Source organism: Vulpes vulpes, chromosome 1 (genome assembly GCF_048418805.1).
Source record: "Vulpes vulpes isolate BD-2025 chromosome 1, VulVul3, whole genome shotgun sequence".
Classification (NCBI taxonomy): domain Eukaryota; kingdom Metazoa; phylum Chordata; class Mammalia; order Carnivora; family Canidae; genus Vulpes; species Vulpes vulpes.
The window spans coordinates 122,118,208-122,138,264 of NC_132780.1; the positions used below are offsets into that span (position 1 = coordinate 122,118,208).

The 20,057-nt window shown below is 37.9% G+C and overlaps 1 protein-coding gene across 11 annotated transcripts in view; it reads left to right on the plus strand.

The window, feature by feature from the left end:
- Positions 1–12,516, plus strand: part of STXBP5L (syntaxin binding protein 5L) — a 389,595-nt gene extending 377,079 nt beyond the window's left edge. For all 11 annotated transcript variants that reach the window (XM_025990142.2, XM_072724595.1, XM_025990141.2 and 8 more), the window contains 4 exons: positions 1,917–2,082; positions 4,362–4,473; positions 6,294–6,514; positions 7,029–12,516. In XM_025990142.2, the coding sequence (XP_025845927.1) occupies positions 1,917–2,082; positions 4,362–4,473; positions 6,294–6,514; positions 7,029–7,070 (541 nt within the window). In that variant the 3' untranslated portion in view covers positions 7,071–12,516. The remainder of the gene's footprint in view (positions 1–1,916; positions 2,083–4,361; positions 4,474–6,293; positions 6,515–7,028) is intronic.
- Positions 12,517–20,057: the final 7,541 nt, after the last annotated feature.

Genomic DNA, 20,057 nt, shown 5'->3' on the forward strand with positions numbered 1-20,057 from the left:
GAAGTTATTTTGGAATGATTCTAGTAATATTGGGTGAGGCTAGGAAATAATATGTGGCATGAAGAACTGAATCCTTCAAAGTGGCATTGCCAGTTGATCATTCTCCTGAACTAAGGATTTTCTGGATCTTTCCAGATCCTATCAGAAATTAATTATACTAAGTCGATTCTTCTCAAGAGCTAGGTTTCTGAGAGTTGGTAGGTAGCTAATGATTGCTTATCGGCTAATGTACCCAGATCTAGAAAATAGTAGAAAGAGATAGAAGAGGCTTATCTATAAATGAGTTCTCAAACTGGGTTGTGAAAGCCATTTTTAGTGAGAACCACTGTTATGTGACACTATTTCCTTATAAAGTGTCCCTCCACAGGGGGAAAACAAACAAACAAACAAAAAGAGCTTTCAGCTTTAAGAACACTTGATTCCTAGTCATTAACAATTGAATAACTCTTCCTTTTCCTATCTAAAGTAATTACACCATTTTTGTTTTCTTGGCTTGCTTACTTTTATTATGCTACATAAACAATGTAGCTTATCAGAAAAGTCCATTGGAATACCTTCCCCCCACTACCACCCATTAATTTGTTTGTTTGTTTTCCACCCATTAATTTGACTGAATCTATCATGGAAGTCTGTTTAACTGGGTTTGTTTTGGAATCATATCCTAAAGACCTTAATTACTTGAAATGCTGTAACATATAAATCTTTGAAATCCAGTATGTAATTTACACTTACAGAACACCAGTTCATGCAAACCACATTTCAACCGCTCAATAACCATAAGTGGCTAATGGCTACCATATTGGACAGCATAGTGCTAGAACCTCATAGAAAACTTATTCCAATTGTGCAGATTTCAGGTCCCATTTTATATGAAAAAGTACTAGAGCTTATCTTGTCATTATAAACTTTTATAAGAGAAATAAGTATTCTTTTGTCAAGGTGCTGGTTTTATTATCTGGGATAATTTAAAATCATTATGCACATCAGAATCAGTTGAATGATTTCAAAGCTTGAGATTTAATGACAAGCCTATTTTCCTCCTTTTGGCATTAGAGGTGAGATTTAAAAGCAATGAGACAAAAAAAAAAAAAAAAGCAATGAGACTTATTTTCCTCAGTAGTTTGCAAAACTAGCTCATGGCAGTATCCAAAGGGACATTCTGATGAATATTTAAGCAAAATCATGGGCTACATCATTAGGATAAGACTATAGCCATTTGGAAAGACACTTGAGATGAGTGGTATTCATTGGGCTAGCAAATCCTGATCTATTACCTATAACTTATTCTCATTCCCTTATAACCTTAACCATGTTTATTTATTAATCATACCTTCAGTGCAGGTGACATAAGTCATAGGTAATTTTCACATCCTGTGTATAGAGAATGTTGGAGGAATGGGGAGCAAAGCCTAATCCATTGCCAGGCACAGTGAGCTGAATCCATTCTACATCTCCATCAGTGCATAACCTCCTCAGACTCGGGAGTTCTGCCTTAAAAGGAGACAGTAGACCCAAGTCTGCAGACACTTTCTAGCTGTGGTGTTTCTGCCATAACCAAACACTATAACCATATTGTAGGAACCTGGGAAATGCTGCAAAAAATATCCTGAAATTGCTCGCCACTGCATTTTATCCAATCTTCAAGGATATCTGCTAAGTATCTGTGTGGATTAAGATAAAGGACTGGGCCCATGATTTTTTTGTGTATATATGATTTTATGTGAAAGTCTAGGGGTTTTTTTTGTTGTTGTTTTTGTTTTGTTTTGACCACTGAGACTTCAAGAGAATAAAAAGAAATAACCACAAAATAGTGGTATAAAAATAACTTTTCATGTAAGAATATGCTCACTTTACACAGAGAAATTAAAGCTTCTAACAACTTGAATATGAAATGTGGATTTGTTTTTTCCATTCAGCCTACCTAGTCTTCGCCCAATGTTGGATGTTAATTATTTGCCACTGACAGACATGAGGATAGCACGGACATTTTGTTTTACCAATGAAGGCCAGGCATTATATCTCGTCTCTCCTACTGAAATTCAACGGTTAACATACAGCCAAGAGATGTGTGATAATCTACAGGTAGGTCAGGCACATTTATGAATAAACATTGGACATGGTTGTAAAAAGAGAATGAGAGAGATATCTAAAAGCTAAAATATTCCTGGGCCATGCAATAAATATGCCTTCCCTAGGATATGTTTTGAATATATGTTCATCATTGTGACCCTGTCAAGTTTAGTGTGGTCTAGGTATACACAGAAAAAAATAAGAAGGAAAAAGGGGAAGTAAGAAGGAGAATGTGCAGCTCATACATATTAATGGTTGATTTTTTAATTTTTGTTTGTTCATTTTATTCTTTGGTTTTTTGCCTGTGGAGAAGCTGCTGTAAGATTATAAACTCTCTCAAAAAAAAAAAAAAGAAAGAAAGAAAAGATTATAAATTCTCTTCGTCCAAGATGTGGAATATGCACGTATACACAAGAATTTTGTAAACAATTCAGGGAGCTCATGAGCCATACAAAAGAAATACATATCCTGTGGGTTTGAATTGGGCATTTATCTTTTACCATGGTAGTCAGCAGAGCCTTGAAACAGAATCAATATAAAAGTATTTGAGAGATTTAATTGGTTCAACACCCTTATTTTACAAAAAAGAAAACTAAAACCCACTCGTTTTAATACAAAGGTTGAGAGCATAAGGTCTGAACTGTTTCAGTTGTATTTTGCCCATCTGTATAACTTTGGGCATTTTATTTAACCCACCTGTACGCTCTGTCTTGGAGCACTGGTGTGAGAATTAAGTGAGAACATTGAGCACGGTGCCTGGAACATAGTATATCTTAAAAATAAATAATAATGTTCTTACCATTATTCAACGAATACTTACTGAATTGTTACCATATACCTTGTACTTGGCTAGGCTATAAGAATACAGTGATAAGACCAGATTCTAGTCCCTACCCACTAGTATTGGAGGGAGCTAAGTAAACAGACAAGCACAGCACTCTGTGGAGGAGAACACCTATGTGTGGCTGTGTCAGCACTGGGGAGACATTGAAGAGAGGCCCCTGGGTTGACAATAGCAGGTAGAGTAGAAGAAAAGGGTCGTAAGGGGTGAGTAGGAATTGTCCATAGGAAGGGATGGCTGGGAATGGAAAAGAAAATGATATTCCTGGCAAAACCCTGGGGGTTCAAGAACCTGCCAATAAAGTGCAGTTAGTGAAAAGAGGGGAGGGATAGTGCTGGAGAATTATTCCAGAGCAAATCTTAGAATACCTTGTAAGTGCCTAAGGAATCTGGCATTTATTCCAAGGGCAACAGGAAGTTATTAAAAAGGTTTAGCAAATTTGTATATGAAAACTAATATTCTGGTTGCATATGGTTTTGAGGAATGAAGGAGAACAATTAGGAGTCTTTTTTTTTTTAAACAATTAAGGCCAAAAATAACAGTGGCTTAAAATAAGGCAGCCAGCAGTGAGAATGGAGAAAATTTAGCAGATTCTGTAACTATAAAGTGTAGTCAGTTGGATTGGAGGGTTATTAGCTGTAGCAATGTGGGGAAAGGAAGGAAATTGGAATGGGCACTGCCATTTCCAAAGAGGAGGAAGAGGATGGAGAAAGTCAGGTTGCAGGTTCATAGACAAACTGATATTAGGTCACAGATCTCCTGACTTGGTTGAAGTTCCTTCCTCCACACTAGTGGTTCTCAAATTTTGGTCTGCTTCTGAAAGACCTAGAGAGCACATAACAAGTATAGGTAACCAGAGCACATCTATGTAGATTCTGATTCAGTATGTGTGGAATGAAGCCTAAGCAACTGTATTTCTAACAAGGTATTTTTCAGTCATTCTAAAGCACATCAAATATTTAAAAACAATTGTATCTCACTATGCGGTAGCTGCTTATTTTGACTCCTTTGTCTTGAGCTATTTCCTAGCTTTGTACATTATATAAACATAAATCCAAATGTCCTTCACATACTACCAAAGGCTTCCTTCTTTATAGGGTAGTCTGTGCTTGGTTCAGGAAAGGGTTAGGACAGGAAAGAGGCTATGGAATTGAAAAAGGATCCTAAATCCAGAGTCATGTGGAAATTAATCCTAAGGTAAGTATATTAGTTTCTCATGTTTTCTAACTGTAAAGGGGAGAATAGGGCAGAAAAATGAAAATTTTCTGACGTCAGTTAAGGAGAAGGAAAGGAAAGGAGGTGGAGAAAAATATGCCAGAAAGAAAACTGGGAACAAAGCAAAAATTGTCAGGAAAATCTTTTTCATTATGTGCTTTAATATGCTACAGTGTTATCTTTTTTCTATCACTTCAATTTTACTCTAATGCTTTTTTGTTTGAATTTGATACAGGACATGCTAGGAGATTTGTTTATTCCCATAGAGACACCAGAAGCTCAAAACAGAGGCTTTCTCAAGGGACTGTTTGGCGGAAGTGGACAAACATTTGACAGAGAAGAGCTCTGTGAGTAAACTGATTATGAAACTATACCACAAAATAGAAAACGTTTCTGTGCGTGTGTGTAACTTAATGTAATATGTGGTCTCAAATTCTAGATTAGACTTTTTTACTTCTATACCATGGAAATTATTTTTTTTACTAAACATAAATAAAATTGGATACTTTATATTAGGAAATAGCTTAACAAGAACAGTACATGTGATTCATACAAATAATACATCATTTGCAAGTAGATCATACCTGCAAGGCAGGGTGAGGATATTCAATTACTATATTCTGGGAAAAAAATGTTTATTAATCTGCTTGCCTTTAACCACTACTGGGAAACAGATTCTTTATTCAGAACACAAGGTTTATCAATGCTACAGAATAAATTACTTTAAAATTCTTCCAGTGAAACTCTGATGAGTAATCAGAAAGGAGTAGAAAGATACGAGGGAACATTTTCAGAATGAAGAATGTATTTCCCAGAATATCTCAGCCCTATTTGGTCTTGCAGATCAAAACTCCTTTTCTCTTGAACTTTTAACCAAGCAAAAGATCTAGGTGCCTCTATATGATGGAATATTATTCAGCCATAAACACAAATGAGGTTTGATATATGCTACAGCAGGGATGAAACTTGAAGACTTCACACTATGTCAAAGAAAGAAGACAAAAAGGGCCACATATTGTAGGATCCCATTTATATGAAATGTCCAGGAGAGGTAGATCCATAAACAGAAAAGAAATTTGTGGTTGCTAAGCCCTGGGGCAAGGAGGGGTGGGGGAGTGACTGCCAATGGGCAGAGTTTCTTTTTGGAGTAATGAAAATGTGTTAAGATACAACAGTGGTGATAGGTGCACAACTCTGTCAGCACACTAAAACCCCACTGAATTGTACATGCTATGTATATAAAGTGTGAATTATATCTCAAAAAGGCTCATTTTAAAAAAATACATTTTGATTCCATTCCTAGCATTATCTTTAAGAATGCTCACTAAATTTCTACCAAGATAGCTGTCTCAATAAAAACATCCCCCAAGAGACAGAACATGGAAGACTCCTAACTCTGGGAAACGAACTAGGGGTGGTGGAAGGGGAGGAGGGCGGGGGGTGGGGGTGGCTGGGTGGTGGGCACTGAGGGGGGCACTTGACGGGGTGAGCAATGGGTGTTATTCTGTATGTTGGCAAATTAATAAAATAAAAAATAAATTTATTATTTAAAAAATCCCCCAAAATTCATTAAAATTAAACTGAACTTTGTAAATGCTAGGGAATTTTTATTTTTATTCTTTTATAAAGTAACATAATTTCAACACATATATACTAACACCCCCCATGCATATATCCTGTCCTGTAGAATTCACTGCCCGTACACACACATCTTAAAACAGTAACAACTGGGGCCTTCCAAAGGGTGACAGCAAGATGAAGAGAGATGGTAAGAATGAAGACTCAGGCAGAAATTTAAACAGATGAACAGGCCTAATATTGGAATAGACCCTAATTTGGGTTAAATACGAGATGACATATCCTGTGAACATCCCAATTCAACAAAGTCAAGAAATGCAATGATGCCATGTTGCACGGAACCCACACACATACACATGAAGACATGCAATAACGATATGGTCACCTCACAGTCTCAGACTCTTTCATAGACATTTTTCATAGGTAAAAGCTAACATCTCCAAATACATACCTAGGATAGGACCAAATGTCTCTCTCTTGATGAGAACCATGACAATAGATTTATGGTTAGAACTTTGGTGATAAACTTGTTCATAATTATTTGAGTTACTGACAATATGTCTTCAATTGCTATGGCTTGAATCCCTAGTTGGGGAAGCTTCAGCGGGAAGAGCCTCTCGCAGCCTTGCACAGCACATTCCCGGACCAGGTGGTATAGGAGGGATGAAAGGTGCTGCCGGAGGGGTGATGGGAGAGCTGACTCGCGCTCGGATCGCACTTGATGAGAGAGGACAGAGGCTAGGAGAGCTGGAGGAGAAAACTGCAGGCATGATGACCAGTGCGGAAGCATTTTCCAAACATGCACATGAGGTAAACTGCTTAATCTAGGCATCTTCATACAGTAATTACTTTAAACACTGGGGTTCTGCACGAGAAAGCCCATAGATACCACCGTAAGTAATCCTGTGTGAGAGCGCCAAGGTAACCTGGATCTCATTATAAGTATTATAATTCCCCCAGTATTGGGGAGAAAAATGTTTTTAAATACTATGTTAATACTCCTTTACTGTAGGAGATAATTGAAAAGAAAATTATTCATTGGTTCTGATACATTGGGTCTATATTATGCATCTGTTACTAAAAAGGTGCTTAGGGACACTAGAAGCTGTAATCCACATACTACTTTTTGCTTCAATCATCAAAAATCAGCTGAGTCTTTACAGCTTATTTTAAAAAAAATCTTTTCATATGCCCTTTATTTCAAAAACAAGTTTTATAAATTTTGAGGTTTAATTAGATATGCATGATTAGCTCAATATGAGCTTTGATTAGTACTTTTAAAGATTTTTAAAAACATTTTATCATGACTATTTTTTCTTTGCAGTTAATGTTGAAATATAAGGATAAGAAATGGTACCAATTCTAAACTTCAAAAGAAGCTGTGACTGCTTTGAGAAACCATTATTCAGGGAAACCAAATTTATTCCCAGCATCACTATTCAACTTGCTAGAAGCCAGTTTCTTCTACAAAATGTTCCATTACAGTCCATCTGAAGTTATCATAAGGGAAATTTATTAGAGACACTCCACTACCCAAAGGCTGGAACACTGGTTAAAATCCCGACATGGCTGAATTTGCCTTTTTCCAACGTGGAATGGAGCTATCATCTTGGCATGTCATTTGCTAAGGATTTACATTTAGGAACTACGGGGAGTCCTGATTTGAAAAAATCCTGTACAAACAAAAGCATTAATGCACTTAATGAAAAAAAAAATCTTTGCATGATAAATTAACATCTTAAGAGGAAAAGAAAAAAAGCATGTTGTGACAGAAGAAAAAAAGATTTATGGCAAACTATTTTTATAAATTGGGCCACACCTGATAATTTAAAAAATCTGCATTAGAAGATATCAGTGTATTTCAAGTACATTTGCCACACCCAACTGAAAAAGAAAACAAAACTAGAGTTTTCTTCTCATCTATAACTTTCATTATCCTAGGACATTATTGAATTCGTATGGCAAGAGTCTGATTAATGTGTGTCACTCCATAATCTTTTACATCATCACAGTTATATCAGTCATAATCAAGTATTGCCAGGATAGTAAGGCGTTCCTAACACAGTTATTTCCATTTCTGTCACCTTCAGAATAAGTGGCTGTTTTTAATCATAAACTGCAGGATTGGGTCACCTCAAAGCATTTTTTCAGCCTGGCTTGTGCTCTGCAGGGGAGTTGACAATAAGTTTGGGGAAACTAGACTACAGGAACAGTGCATTAGCTTTGAGAACTGAGTTCACACACTCTGGTTTCTGTTTCTAAAGTGATCTATTTTTAATGCTTCATTTGTATCCTTGTCTGCCAACTACACAGTATATTACTGTTCCAGCCCAGTGGCGTCTTCAACCAAGGTGCTCCTGCAGCCTGACACTCACAGACCAAACTGGCCATTCTCTTGAGTATGATTCGGTAAAACCTCAGTTAATGTTTTGGGAAAGGGATTCTGATTTATTACATTTCCCATTAACAAGGGCTTTTATTAATAAATACATTTGGTTCAACACTTATTATGGAAAATCTTTATAAAACGTGCTGGTATTTTTGCTATCTTGGCCTTAGTCACCATTATGGACCACAGAAATACAGAGAGAGTTTAGTGACACAAAATCAATAATTTTGTCACTCATTAGTCTAAATGATACAAGCCACAAATTATGTCAGTAGATACTGAACACGTATTCCTTATTAAAAACTCTTTTAAAAATGAAATATGGAATATCCTTGACATGATAAAAGTTATCTATCACATAACAGTGAACTACTAGAGGCAAAAAAGATAAATAAAAACACCTGCTATCACTATTTAGCATGATCCTGGAAGCCAGAAGTCATAGAAAATGAAAATGTGCAGGTTCTAGGACTCATCCTGTAAATGTCGTTCATTCAAAAAGAATCTTTTTAAAAAAATTAATGGTTTTGGCTTATTTAATTTTTATTATTCCAGGTCTAACTAGACCTGAATTTGTGTTTCCTATGAATTCACCATTTTTCCTGAAGTCCAGGTTATTTTAGTAGCCCCAAATAGTCTTTGTTTTTTTAGATTTTTAAATTTTTTTTTGAAGTGGCACTTCCTTTAAATGTTCTCAGTGATTTTGAGAAGAGCAAAGATGATAGAGTCACAAAATGTATACCAGGAAAGCACTTATCAGAGTCCTTGAATTCTCCTAATTTCTCAAAAAACCTTCTCCATGAATCTCACCACTCCTGAGAAAAGGCTGAGTAACAAAACAAGACTTGGAAATACAAACATGATATATAAAATTATACAGTAAAAATATTTTAAAAATCTGACATCAGAATTTAGAAAACATTAGCAGCCAAATTGTAGTACACTATTTGTACCTCAGTTTTAAGAACCCGGTTCTCTGAACAAAACTTTATCATTTCCATAATTTAATGAAAAAACTAAGGGAGCAAAATATTATTTTAAGAACAATGAAATTCAGCCCAAAGTGGCATAAAATTCAATGACTAACTCTAAAGCCCTCCATAAGATTTGATTTGATTTGTTCTACATCAGGGTTTTTCAACAGTTCACTATTCATAGAAAACTCTTTGTCATGGGGGACTGTCCTTTAAACTGCAGGATATTTAGCAACATCCCTGGCCTCTATTTCCTAGATGACAGTAGCAACACCAGAAGAAAACCAAAAATGTCTCCAGCCATTGCTGAAATTGCTCCCAGTTGAGAGCCACTGTTCTACATCATGTAGAGACAGATTAAATGTGAATATGTAATACATGTCTTGCATAAAATTAAATATCATAAGTGCACAGTATCTTAAGATAAATTATTATACTGAAAATTACATGTGTGGTTCATATGCAATAAAATGCTATTTTGGAGAAAGCAGATTTAAATCAGTGAAAAATGACAATTACAGAATATTTTAAAGCATACAGAGAAACACCAAAAAGAACATAGCATTTCATAGAAGTGCTTAAAACTCTGGCTCTAATGAATAGATCAAATGTTTAGAACCAGCACACCAATTGGAAGAAAACAGGTGCTTCTGAAATGCTTGAAAAGAATAAATTCTTTTAAGTAGTTTAAATATGTCTTTCAATATTGTTTTTACAGACCCTTTCCTAATACAAGGATAATTTCATCTCCCAAACTCCTGATTAGTGGAATACAAATTGATGAGGTTTTACTGTATCAGAATTATTTTTAAAGTTCAAAGAGACAGCAATTACAAGAACCTTATGTGGATGTCATTATTCTCTTTGAACATTCCTTTCTGCTGCACTGACCTTAGCATGCTCACACGACATCACAACCACCACCACCATCTTATCATTATCATCTTTTGAAGATGATCCATATAATCCATATGATCCATATAACTCTTTATATCTCTCTTCTCTCTTTAAATGTTTTGCCTCTATCTTGGAACATAAGAAAAATACTCCTAGTAACTTGGACAATGATAGAGAAAGTGACTCTGATACTTAGTTGTCATCAAAATTACATTATATCTACTATGGTGGCCTCAGAAGATAAGGCTTACAAACCAGTTTCCAAGTTGACCATCTAGGACTCCCTCCAGGGATAAGCCCTTCTTAGTATTCCAGGAAAAAATGGGTCTTTGTGATTTATTCACCAATGAGAAGCTAGAAGTGTTTGTTTTCCTGGTTCTAATAATGTGAGCAATAATCCCTTCCATGAAGTCATCCATTAACCTTGGTGTTTGTGGAGGGAAGGATGATGGATTTATCCTTTATTTTGATCCCTAAAAAGCAGTACGGACTTTGCTTCCTCCACTTGAGACTCAGACTTAGTGCCCCAGTCACCATTGGAGTCATCACCTAACTTTGGAACGATAGTGACAGAACTGAGAAAGATGTTTTCTGATAATTTAGTTGTAGAGACAATTTTTCAAATTTTTTATATAGCCCTGGAGCGATTCTCAAGTTAATAAATCAGAATCCAGGTTTCTATTCCTTAAAGATTTTAAGGGATTATAAAAGAAAAAACACTCGTGTCCAATTTTAAATGTACCATCTATCTGTTATCTGCATCAAGGGATCAACAAAGTTTTGAGAAAGAAAGAGAGATAATGCCCAAGATTAATTGAAGATGATGAAGATGAGCTTTTTGAAATACTTGGTTATAAAATGTTTGGCAGAAGGGAAAAATGAAGCTGGTCCAGAAGAGTAAGCTAAAAATCCTCTCCTTGGTTCAGGATCATTAGGACAATCCAGGAGTATATCTGTGATTACAGTCCGGCCCTATGGAAAGACATTATAACTTGACCACTTTCTTTGAGAAGGCGATGCCAAAAGGTCTCAGACATTTCTAGTAGACCTTGCTCTCTGCATCAGGAGAAAACTGGTAACCTTCACAGCTTCCTCACCTTTGTCCTCTGTAACACTAACCCCACTACTTACCACATACTCTTTCACATACACACTGCTCCAGGTGCCAGAAATACTTGCCAGTAAGTCATGTATTCTGGATGGCACCATTCCAGGGAGTATGGTTGTTGTGCAGCGCGTGTACATATTTGCATACAGCATAGCCCTAAAGGACAAAATACAGAAGATAGGGTCTGACTTTGTAAAGTAAAAAGAAGTGCCAATTTGGTGCAAGAGGGTTGGGATGGGGAGGGACATCGGAGCCAGAGTTAAGTCGAAGAGGTTTTGGTGAGAAACCAGAGGCACAGATGGCTGCTTTTATTTATGTATTTATGTAGGAACCTGATTCTCAACCTTGGTTGTACATAAGAATCACCTAAGGGAGCTTTTCAAATTCCAATTATATCAAAATTTCTTGGAGTGGGTACCAAATAGGAGTATTTCTCAAAGCCTCCAATGTGGTTCCCGTGTCAGCCAAGGCTGACAAACACAGCTTTGCAAGCCCCACTTCTGAGGGGTCTAGAAGGCAAGATGCAAGAGACAGTGTTGTGTTCTGAATTGAGAATTATTGTGTTCCAACCCAAAACAAATGAGCTGTGCAAATTTCTGACCAGGCAGTGCCCCACTGACTCTTAACAATTCTTTGTGATTTTCTCCCACGTGACTTGGCCATTATTCCAATTCAAACATCTGGGTTTTAATTGTCTTATACATGTGACATCACAAGACACCAGGATATAAGAAATTTAAGCGTGTAAAGTTAAGTGGAAAACTAATTCTTAATAGTTGGATAGTGGAAATTAAAACAATCATTAAATCAGGCCCAACTTTATTACTCATTCTTCATTTGGAGGAGACATGGGTACTAGGTACCTGTTCTGCCATAGTATATTTTATTAGACTTGATCTTAGCAGGAGAGAAGAACAGCAGTTCCTTTTTGATTATTGTCTTAGCTCCCAGGGCCACTTGGATTTATTTTCTTAGTTATTAGGCATGTGTTTAAAGGGAGAAGAGTGTCTGTAACTCACTATCTGGCCTCCAGTGCCCTGAAAGACTGTTTTCATCTTCCATAAAGGAGAGTCTGTGTATCCAGGGCAACAATCCTCTATGAGAATATGCGAGAGGTCTCTCCTCTCATACTGCTCCCCTCTGGTATTGGCCTGTGCTGCTCAGCTGCAAAGCCAGAACATAAACTAGGTGGTGGTCACGGACAAGTGTACACAGAATCAAAATCTCTAATAATCTATAATTTTTAGTACTTAATTATGTGATGTTTTATTCTAGGAAATAAGAAACAGATGACATCATTGATGTATCTTTCTTTCATCTTCAGAATTTTTGCATCTTTTCAGAAAATGACAAATTACTATTTTTCTGTTGCACTCAGCAATTGTGACTATACTTAAAATTCTTGTAGTCTGTAGAGATATCAATAAAATTGTATATGTTTGTACATAGATGCTCTTATGTTATGATGTCGTGCACTATAAACATTTTTGCCAAGATTAAATATGGACAGAGGTAAGACTTTCATCTGTAACACTTTGAACTTCCGTAATTGAACATGGTTTTTCAAAGTATAATTGTTTTAAAAAGGCAGAGAGATGGGTGGGGGAGCAATGTACAGCACATTTGTTTGAACTAAAAACCAGAAAGAAAAGACTAAACACAAGTTCTCCAAGCTCACAGATTTTGCCAGAGTTTATTAATCCAAAATGGTAGAACAGTTCACCCCAATGTTCCCTAAATTTCAGACTGAGTAGTTGTGTAAGTTTTTTCTGGAAGACTTTCCAATTCTTGAGGATGTTGACTGGTTGGACCTTTGGTGAATTACAAGTAAAACTAAGTTTGGTGAGAATGTAGAATAAAAATCTGAGGCTAAGATGTACTTACCAAGATCCATATCTTACTTCTTGACTTCTTTAAAACTCAGGCTTTATTCCCATTCAGGAAAAAATGATAAACCGTCATAGGCTTATATCACTTTCTAGTGGTTATAATGAACATTCATTGTGGACCCCACAACCTCTAAAAGTCCCCCAGAAATACACTGCCCACCTACTCCTCTGGCTTTCACCTGCACAGTTAATTCCTCTTCAGGCACTTTCTTTATGTTACATATTACCTAGGCTGCAACCTTAGTCAATTAAGCTCATTCTTCTGAATGCTGCTTAGTTATCTCAAGAAAATTTTCCCATCACCAAAACTTCCATCTGAGTCTTGGGTCCATATAAAAATGGAAAACACAACCAACCAACCAACCAACCAACCTTAGGCAAGGAAATGTTTTTTGATCACAAGTGCAAATGTGAAAACAGACGCTTTAAAATCCAAATGTTCAGAGTTCCCTTCAGAATTTTCTCAAAAGAATCCTTTCCTTCTTTGAACTACAACTGGCTCAGGCTTCACATGTCTGCATTCAGTAATGAAAATACTGATTTGATTTCCTTCCTTCCTTCTTCCCACCTGGTTCCTTCCTTCTTTCCTTTTTTTCCATTCATTCAGTCCAAAAGTCAATCAACCTAAGCAAACTGTTGATGGCAGCCCCATGCGAGGAGTGCGTAGGAGCAGCGTTGAGTGTGACAGCCCAGAGGAGGACAGAGTTGGGGAGGTGGCTGACCTGCAGTCAGAGCTCCGGCTGCAGCTCTGGTGGCCCGCCCCGGAGCAGGGCAGAAGGCAGCCCAGCAGGTCAGGAGATGAGGGCTTGAGCAATTAAGTAAATATATTGAGGAACAGGAGCCAGGTTTCTCACTGATGGAAAAGTACAAATAAAATGGAATCTGATAATAAATCCTATAATATTGGATTGGAATTGGAACTGTCAGTGGGAATTTTATGTATATACATACATACACACACACATACCCAGGATGTAAAGCTGTGTGTCTTGTTCATATGTATATCCTAATTCTGAACACTGAGAGGACTGGGAACACCACCCCAGGAACATAACGCACACCTTAGTGCTTGGATTTTGATTATCAAGAAATAGCTGATTTCAAGGCTGGAATATATTTTTTATTCCAGAAAACAAGATATTCAAAGAATGATGGGAATGTTTCAAAAAAGGACATAGAAGCCAGCTTGAAAGGGCCTACACGGGTCAGTCAAATCAGGGATAATTTGAGTATCAAAAGTAATAACAGTAATTGAATAAAAGAGCTACCCATTAAGTGCACACTGGTGTTAATTAATTAATTAGGAGAAGGGAAAAGCTCACCCTTACAATGGAATGTCCACCGATAAATGTGGATAGGACTTTTTTTTTTTTTTTTTTTTTTTGTGGATAGGACTTTTAAAGTACTTTTTGCCAGCCACTATAGAAGTCAGGGGCAACAACCAATGAATGCTAAAACTCATGGGTTAAAATGGAATGAAGTAACAGGATACATACGTAGTCTCAAAGTATCTTCACAAAAACTACTTGCTAATCAAAAAGAAAAAAAAATATAATTTTAAACTATAGAAACCTGCTAGACACTATTTTAAACAAGTGATCTAAGTTACCATCACCAGTAAGGGAACAAATCAACATCTTGTGCCATCTGACTGCATGTAATAAGAAGACAGCATCACCTGTGTAATAATTCTGCCAAAAACACACAAGACAGTTCTAACCATGAGGAAATATTGGACAAAATCAAATTGACAGACATTCTATAAAATGACTGCCCTGTATTTAAAATTGTCTTGAAAGTCAAGGAAAGATGGATGTTCCAGATTTAAGGAGACCAGTGAGTGAGTCATGACAACTGCGTATAACATGAGATCTTGGATTGGACCCTTTTGCTATAAAAAAACATAACTGCAACGATTCACAAAACTCACTTGAGTGGGACTCTTGGTACTATTCTTGAAACTCTTATTTAAGTTTGAAATTACTTCAAAATAAAATTATAAAAATAAAACATTCTCGATTTTGTTGAATTACTTGCATTTTAATGACATTGTCTTCTACCCTTCATAGCAAATGGACAACTGCTTTATGGGTTAGTTTTTTAAGATGGTTTGGGATGCCAACCATTATTTAAAACTTTTCTTTTAAAAATGTCTTTTAATTACACAAATATATGAATGTATATTTATAATCACGCTAAATAATGAGAACAAAAAATCCTGGAAATTTCCCTCAGTTACCTCTTATTCTTTTCTATAATAGTTATTCATTGTTTCCTCCCATTTTTCTATGCTGCAACTTGCTTGCTCACCTACCTATTGTGTCTTAGATACCTTCCCAGTGTCTTAGATACCTTTCCACGTATTTATAAACACCCATGCATTCCTTTTATCTTATTTATATTATTCCGTGGGGTCATAAAGCATAATTTGTTACCAATCCTCTACTTTAGACATTTACTTTCCAATCCCTTGATATTATAAATAAGACCACAGTAAACATTGTTGCACATGCATTTTGCATAGTTGCAAGCAGTTCTCTAGGGAAGATACCATGGAATTCAGAGGGCATGCTCCCTCCAACCTCTTAAATAAGATGTTGCCAATTAAACTATTTTTCACCAGCATACAGGAATTACTGTTTCCCTACATCTTCATTTATTCTCAATATTAATCTTATGGGGTTTTTTTCACAATCTAAAAGGTGAAAATGGCCTCTGTTTTTATTGAAACTTCTCTAATCAGTGAAATTGAGTACCTTTTTATGTTTAATTAAACATACTTATTCCACCGTCTGTGACTTGTTTGTAATTTTTGACTACATTCTCTGAAGAGTTCAGGTATGGCCATCCTCCAGAAGACTGGATGCCCTACTCAATATTTCGTTTGGATGTTGAAACTGATGCCACCACACATACTTTGAGAGGGTTTGAAAAGAAGCTTTCTGGGGAGATCCGTGCTCCCAAACTGGTAAAACATGGCTTCAGAGAACAAGAAAAAAAGACTGGTTTGTGGTTTTTATGTGGTTAGAGTGGGGCTGGGGTTTGCAGGAAGGCGTTTGTACAGCAAAGAGGGGAGCACCCAGGCTTGCTTCTCAGCTTACCCAAATGTGCGGCAGAGGGAAACAGAGGAAGACTTAAAACTTTTCAGCAAACGGCAAAAGATGGAGTCAGGCTCTATATTATAGGTCACTTATCTATTATTCATTTTTATTACAACTCTGGAAGTTAATGTAGCATATTTATTTTCTATAACTGATTTTTCCTTAAGTCTTCCTAAAGCCTGTTCCGTTAATAATCTCTCCCTTTTCCTTCTAGCAAGACTGGCTTCCTGGTTTAGAGGAAGGCTCATCTGACCTCATGGCAAGGGAGAGGGGTGGCGGTTCTTGTGTTTCCCGTGAGTCCCCTGTCCTTCACTCTACAGTAGTGGCTGGTCTGTTCCACACACGTGGGCACCTGTCACTGATCTGGGAAGAGGTTAGTGAATGAGGGGCTTCCTGTTTGGAGTGGGGCCCTGTGGTCCTCACTTGCTAATTCAGCCCCATCTAGGCTTTGGATACCTTTTGGGTTCTCATGCCCTAGCCCTGGATTAGACTGTTCTGTGTCTTAGATGTCAGTCATCCCTTTTTTTATACTGAGGATTTCCTTTTAATGTAATCCAATTTTATAATCTTTTAGCTTTATGACTTTTAAACTTTGTTTTTAAACTCTAGGTCTATAAACTAATAACTCATAACCTCTTTAATTTCATAGTTTTATTTTTACATTTAGGCTTTTAATCCATCTGGAGTTTTGAAATAGGGATCTAACTTGATGCTCTAACAAATGGATAACGTCACCATAACCCTTTTTTGGATGACATTCTTTTACCACTAGTTTGACGTGACATCTTAATTTTCTATATATGTGTCTGTTTTCTAGATTCTTTAGTCTGCCCTAGAAATTAGTTGTCTATTACTATGTCCATATCAAACTGTTAAATTATCTTTATAATCTGTCCTAATATCTGATAGATATTTTTTATCCTTTTCAAGTTTGATAGGCATTACTTCTCTGGGTAAGTTTTAGAATATTACCTATCTTAAAAAAAATCCTCTGGAAAATTTCAATGAAATTACAATAAATTTATAGGTAAACAAATCATGATGTTTTTTGCTGTCCTCACTTCCTCTGGGACAACTCCATACCTTTTGTCACAACCATTTTCCTCACTTATATTGATAATTTTGCCTTCACTACATTTTTCAAGTTGCACATCTTAAAAAGTCTTGGAGAGCATCAGTATCAGTATTTTCTGGTCAGCTATTTCTTCTGTAACTCTATGTTTGATTTGAATTTCACTTCGTGTCCTCATTTTTCATTTTTCTGCTGCACTTTCATCTTAATTAGCCAATTTTCTCTTATGATTACCTATTTTTGTAGAATGTCACATGAATTTAACACTGGGAAACAAAGAGTACTGCCAGTGTTTTACTGTCTGTGCCTAAAATCAATGACAAATGTGCAGTGACCAATCATGGACAGGCTTTGAAAGAAGTGATGTATTTGGTAACTTATCATGATGTACGTGCTAGTGTCCTGTTAGTGCAATGACAAATAGTCATTTGTCAGACTTACCAGCTTAAAGCAGCACACACTGAAGCATGGCTAAGTTGATGACATAGATCATTCCCAACTTCACACCCTCTCACAAGGACAATAACTATACACTGACAAGACACCAATGAGAAAATCCTAGAACGCAGGGCTGAGACTGGAGTCTCCCCCTGCACCAGAAGGACTGGGACAAACCACATTACAAGGGTAAAGAGAATGGCTACACTGACCACACTGCCTCTCCCCCAGATCAGCACAGCAAGAAGTCTCCCCTAAGCCTGTGGCTTCTCCAACAGGTTAAGAGCCCGGGGTCAGACATCCAGCTACCCTAGCATTGAGTCCCTTCTTGGAGTCCCCACTCCAGTCTTGCCCCAAAGGAATCTCTGGGGAATCTGCAGGGCTTGACCACTAGGAATCAGATTGTGACAGAGAAGGAGGGAGAGATTTGCAACAACCAGTACTCGGATCTTGGCAGCCCAACATCCTACTTACAGCACCCAAGTGAAAGTCACAAACAGCATCAATGTTCATCTGCAAAGCCAAAGAGAATTGTACGGTCTGACAGAGAACTTGGCAGGGTGCAGGTTTGCCTAATTTAGGAGCTCAAAGAGACTTTCCAGCCCTAGAGCCTGGTCTGCCCCCACATTCCACCATGGCCCCCCCCCACCGTCAGGGACAGGGATGCTGAGTCAGAACCCTACCACCGTTCATCGTAGCTCCCAGCCCTGCCCAACCAGAAGATCTGAGAGTTGCACAGTACGGAAACGCTCACGTGTAGAGTCTAGCAGGCAGATCTGTTCACCCGTACAGCAAAGCCAGTGGTAACGTTCTGCCAAGAGACGTGAGGCCCAGGTCAGCAACAAAGAGCCTTGCCAGCCTTGGAGCCAATTACCCCACTCCGCTCAGTAAGGGGACCCGATTCATAACCCTACTCACTGACATGTGTGATTCCCAGCCCTGCACGACCAGAAAACCTGGGAGGCTACTTGGAGGCAGCTCTGCTGCTCTGTTCAGGTAGAGGCTAGTTCACCCACTCACCCACTACTGAGTATAGCTCTTAGCCTCTCCTGATCAGAAAGCACCATCTGGGATACTGCCTGGAGCCGGCTCTCCAGCTGAAGAGCTCCTGCTCTTCCAGAGCTAATTCATAGCCTCACCCACTGCTAAACACAGCTCCCAGCCCTGCCTGACCAGGAAGCCTGGCCTTAGCACCTGGGAATCTCTGGAGCTCAATCTACGACTTAACATTTGAGTGAAGACCTCACCAGCAGCTCGGCATGCTCAGAAACAACACAGTGTCCACATCTGTCCAGGGAGCTTACCATGCAGGTCTGTCGGATTTGATTCCCAAACAAGAACATTACCAGCCTTGGGGCATGTACGGGGTCCTATCTGGATAAGGAAACTAATTCCTATCCCAGCTGCTGCTGTTACAGCCTGCACCACCACCCCACAACCCCCAACCAGAGGATTGAGCGGAGTACCTGGAAGCTACAGAGCCCATCCTACAGCCCCACACTACAGTGGCACGTGAAAAGCAAGCACAGATTGGGGCTTTCTCCATCTGCATACCAAAACTGGTGGCCCTGTCTGTCCAGGAAATTCAGGGTCCAGCCTAGCCTGATTTGTCTCCCCAAACAATGAGTGGTGCAGGTCTTGGGGCCCATTCTACTGCCCTGAAAGGACACTGAAACTAACTCAACGACACCTGCTGCTGAGTGTAGTTCCTACTCCCAATCGTCTAGAAAGCCTGATTGGAGAACACAGTCAACCACAGAATCCATCCTATAGCTTCTTTAGCAGTGAACCAAACCAGCAGTCCTATCCAACTGTTCTCAGCATCCCTCTGTCCCTTGACCTCAAAGCATGGACAATGATCTTGTCCCACGACAGACAATGATAAGCCCTATTGGACCGACAACATTACCAGATGACCATTCAGAACACCAAGTCAAGTGGACTAGTAAAGAACTATCTCTACCAAAGTGAACTCATAAAGTCTAGAAAATAAAACAACTTCCTTAAATGCACAGAAACCAACAAACAAAATCAAGGATCACAAAAAATCAGGTATGACAACACCAAAGAAAACTAGTGAAACTCTAATAATTAATCATAAGGAAATGGAGATCAAAGAATTCAGAATAGATGCACCTGGGTAGTTCAGTTGGTTAAGTGTCTGACTCTGGATCTCAGCTCAGGTCTTGATCTCAGGGTCATGAGTTCAAGCCCAGCATGGAGCCTACTTTAGAAAAAAGTATTCAGAATAATCCTCTTACAGCAGTTTAATCAACTACAAGAACACAAGGACAACTGAACAAAACTAGGAAAACAGTGCATGAACAAAACAAGTTCAACAAAGAAAAAAAAAAAAAAAAACAGAAATCCTAGGCTGAAAAATACAATGTTTGGAGTGAATAATTCAATAGAGAACTTCAGTAGCATGCTCAACCATTCAAAAGAAAAAAATCAGTGACCTAGAAGATAGGATATTTAAAACTGT